Consider the following 4,654-nt stretch of genomic DNA (forward strand, 5'->3'; position numbering starts at 1 on the left):
CAGTATTTGTCAAGAAAAAAAAAACATGTTTCTCATACAGACCCGCAAGTTAGGACAACATTCAAAGTTAAAGTCTTAGTATATATTGTTTTCTTGAAGGAGAAAAGGGGGATAAAAAAGAACCCAGAAGAACCCCTCAAGATAGCCTTCTGTTCTTCATGGATCACCATTTATTCAGGTATATATGTTGTTTTATTTCCTTCAGGCAGCTGCAACAGTGCCTGTTCGGAAGGGGTAATCTTCAGACTTCCTTTGATCTTTCTTTCTCAAAGCTCTCATTGATGAACATAGGTTCCTATTATTTTCTATGGCTTCATCCATGTCGATTTGTTCTTGTCTGCACTCTTCACTACAGAAAGGCGTGTCCCCTCTGCAACACAATTCATTGGATCTCTCTAAAGTTCTGATCTTTCAATCTAAGAAACATTGTGACTTAAAAAAAATATGAAGATGGAATAAAAGGACTGACCTGTACATGAAGAGGTCATTGTTACCCCTGAGAGATTTCTTACAAAGGAAACAAGCATCCAAGAAATGGGGCTGACGATCTTCAAATCTGTCATCAAAAAACCTTGGAGAAGAAACTAAACAAGAAGAAGAGAGGTTCCTTAAACTGCTCCTCCTGGAGAAACAAAAGGGTGTTGAAAAAAACCCATTTGGCTCCAAAGCTGCAAGGGAAGCCAAGCCATCGTCTTCTTCAATGAAACAAGGCTTCCTTGAAGGTCCAGAGAATTCCATTTGGTTCTGTTTATAGAAAAGGTGCAATCTTTGAAGGAAGAGAGAGAGAGAGAGATTTTATGAGTTGAAGTTTTGTTCTTTGTTGAGAACAAGATTGCAAGCAACGGCAGGCTTCAGGGATATCCGTCCAAACGGATACATTTGCTTAATATAATAAGCTCGAAATCATTCCCGGTTAATGCTTGTGGTCGCTTTGACGGATCTGCCACTGACTTTTACTCAAAACTACCTAAGAGCCATGTCATTTTTCTAGTGAAAACCAATTTCACTTACTTTTCATAAAATATATACATTTTGCATAAAGAAAATCTATTTTACTATCATGCAAGCCTGAAATGCGTTTTGTCAAATTCTGAAAATAATAATAATAATAATCGGTGAAAATGAAATGAAATGGCAATTTTGTCATTTGAGAAAGATGAGAGGGCAAAAACGGGAACCCAATCTCGTACACGGGGAACAAGATTCTCAAAGGGTCAATTATAATATGATTTTCATATATTTATTATATTCAATTTGAAATTTATTTTTTTACTATTATTGATAATTCCTCATCAACATATTTTATTATTTTCTGGCAATAAATTAATAAAAAGGGAATTATTTGATAATCGTAACTTTATTTTAAAACAATACAAAAATTAAATTTTAAATTTTATTTAAAAAACTTACTAGAGAGACTTTTCAAAGACAATAATTATTTGAATTAAGATAATATTTTATATAAATTGTAATGTTTAAATAAATTTGAATTATAATTTAATATAAAATTAAAAATAAAATACGACGCATAACATAGTAACGAACGATAATATTTGGAGCTTTTCCAAAGTAACAAAGGCCCACACAACCATATTACAACGTCTATGTCTGAGGAAGGGCCCACTCGCGCGTTATGTAACGACCACTACTCCTACAGTTATGAAGAGTTGATTTTCCTGTTATAGACCTTGGTGGGTCTCTCTTGATACAATTTTGATGTCTCTTTACCAACTATATTTCTGTTACCACTTTCCTTTGTTTTCATCAACTAAAACCACTTACCGCCCGGTAGATGCATATTTGCTTTTGAAATTCGACATTTATGATAACTATTAAAAATAATTCCCAAATATCAAATTTATTCGTTTATAAATATGATAATATTTACAGTTAATTGAGAAGATGCATGGTATCTTTATAAAAATGTATGAAAGACACGACGTCCATTTAACCTCCTACGCAAAATGGTGATGACATTGTTAGTGTTCTTGAGCTGGTCGAGGGTGAACTTACTGGGGCCGTTGTTGGAGTAGGAGGCTAGGGAACTAGTGGGCACCATTGATGGAGCCGGGGAGAACGAAGAAGATAAGCACGCGCCATGAATGCAAGTAAGACTTTAACTTACCCAACTCTGTATTTTAGTTTCTTAAAATACTTATAAAACAATAATCTTCTTCTTTACATAGTATAACCCAAAAAAAGAAAAGAGAGAGAATCAACGGCTTCGATTACTCTTTGCTCAACGTATAACGTCACTTTCTCCCTTTTGCTATTTTTTCCTCAAATGTTATGTCGTTTTCAATTTCATCCCTTCTTCAGCTTCGCCGGCCCCATTTCCCAAAACATCAAAACTAGGACCACTAACGCCCTTAGGTAAAACCTTCTTCTTCTTTTTTAATTAATTCTGGTTTAATTATTACCTAATTAACGAGGTTTACTCAAAATAACTTATTCGCGTCGAAAATCGTATTTTTAATCACGTCAATACACTACAATCTCATATAAGTATATTCTATACTACTTTTCGATGGATTATATCTCTTTTTCCTAGCTGATGTTCATATATGTATCTTAATTCAATTACATGTTATGGTAAATCCAAAGTTTATAAGTTTTGAATGTGTTGAATGAGATTAAATCGTATGTAATGGTAAATCAAAAGTTTATCGGTTTGTATGAATGAGCTTTAATTGCATGATATGATAAATCATAAATTTACAAGTTTCGAATGAGATTGAATTCTATGTTATGGTAAGCTAAAAATTTACAATATTTGAAAGAGATTGAACCGTATTTTATGGTAAACCGGATGTTTAAAAATTTTGAATCAGATTAAATCGCATGTTATGATAAGCCAATAAGTTTTTGAATTGGATTGAATCACTTGTTATGATAGAACAAAAGTTTATCTATTCTAATCATATGTTATGGTAAACTAGAAGTTTAAATTTTTTTAATTAGATTGAAACACATGTTCTAATAAACCAAAAGTTTTGAATGCGACTTAATCATATGTCATGATGAATCGTAAGTTTATAAGTTTTAATTGAGATTGAATCACATGTTATAACAAATCATAAATTTATAAGTTTTGGATAAAATTAAATCATGTTTTATGGTAAATCAAAATTTCATAAGTTTATATAAATGAGATTTATACACATGGTATAGTAAACTAGATGTTTATATATTTTGAATGATATTGAATCATACGTTACGATAAACTTGAAGTTTACAAGTTCAAAAATTTTAACTAGTTGATATGATTGGTTAGACAATACTGATATATAATGATATGAAAAATTATTATGATTTACATAAAAATTAATTAAAATAACATGAAGATAGGTTGTCCTCAAAGGAGTTTAAAATCCTACTATGATTAAAAAATGAATGCATTTATCTCTAATGTAGAATGTTTTGATATGATTTATCCTATTTTTAATAAAATAGTAATAATCAATTATTAGATTTAATAAAATAGAATAAAAGTGATAATTGAGTATTAAACATATAATTTATCATATATTTAATAAAAAATTAAACATCCTTGAAATTCAACATTTATGATAACTATTAAAAAAATAAACATATAATTGAGTAATAATCATATGACTCTTTTACTTTGAACAAAGACACTTGTTCCGAGGCGTTTTGATCGTTTTTCTAACCACAGCTACCGTCTCCTGTCCGTCATTTTACGCTGTACACGTGTGGCTTTGTGCTAATCACCGCAACAACACGTCCATCGTTCTTACACGAAGCTCCTCGTAATACTACAAAACACTTTACGCAATATTCAATTTTGACGGTGTCAAGAGCAGCGATACAGTATTGCTCATTCTAAGAATTGACGGTTGCGATCATATCAAAGACAATTGCGATATATCATGTCTCTTAACATTAGAGGTTATTTAAGACAGAAGCAGTTCGCGCGTGAATAATATAATGGTACCGGACAGTAGAGGTTAGCGGTTAATATAATATTAACACGTGGACAATATCATTAACCTATGTGAAAATAAAAGATTTGATTCTACCCCAAACTGCAAGGCATCAGCCGCCACGTGTAATCATCATTTTGTACCACGCCTGTCTCCCGAAATCGGGCTTGCTTTAGTAAGGAGGACCTCAATGTTCAAGTTTCAACCACTTTAGTTTTTTCATTTATATTTATATTTTCACATTTTCAACTTATTTTTAGGGCAAACTATTATAGTAGCTTCTTTTGTTTTGCTTTTCTTTACTTTTAGCAATCAATTGTGAAAATTTAACGTTTTGGTCACTTACTTCATTTGATCACTAGGATGTTAAGTATGATTCGTTTAATGATGTAGCACGTTAGTGGAAGAGAGACTAATTTTTATTTTGGCTCCTAAACTTTAGGTAAAATACTAATTTAACTTATAAACTTTAGATCAATTATTAATTTAACTTATAATCGAGTAACATCTCTTGTCGTCAGCTATCACTCATCACCGTCGTTGATATTCATTACTGACCGTCATCATCGACGACTGTTGAACTTTAAAATTTTCAATTCAATCTTTTTTTAGTCTCTTGAATGTAAATTTGATGTTTGTTTCAGTAAAAAAATATGCCTCTAAATCCACAAGGCTAACCTTAAAAACATTAACTTACTTTAAAAATTAAA

The 4,654-nt window shown here is 31.3% G+C and overlaps 1 protein-coding gene across 1 annotated transcript; it reads right to left on the reverse strand.

Moving 5' to 3' along the window:
* Positions 1-771, reverse strand: LOC120204363 (FCS-Like Zinc finger 2-like). The gene is made up of 2 exons (XM_039204458.1): positions 470-771; positions 1-370 (listed from the first exon to the last, which is right to left on the reverse strand). The coding sequence occupies exons 1-2, from the start codon at positions 736-738 to the stop codon at positions 202-204; spliced, it is 438 nt and encodes a 145-aa protein (XP_039060389.1). The 5' UTR covers positions 739-771; the 3' UTR covers positions 1-201.
* Between the last annotated feature and the right edge of the window lie 3,883 nt (positions 772-4,654).

The sequence above is a fragment of the Hibiscus syriacus genome, unplaced genomic scaffold, assembly GCF_006381635.1.
Source record: "Hibiscus syriacus cultivar Baekdansim isolate YM2019G1 unplaced genomic scaffold, ASM638163v2 tig00010865_pilon, whole genome shotgun sequence".
NCBI classification, from domain to species: Eukaryota; Viridiplantae; Streptophyta; class Magnoliopsida; order Malvales; family Malvaceae; genus Hibiscus; species Hibiscus syriacus.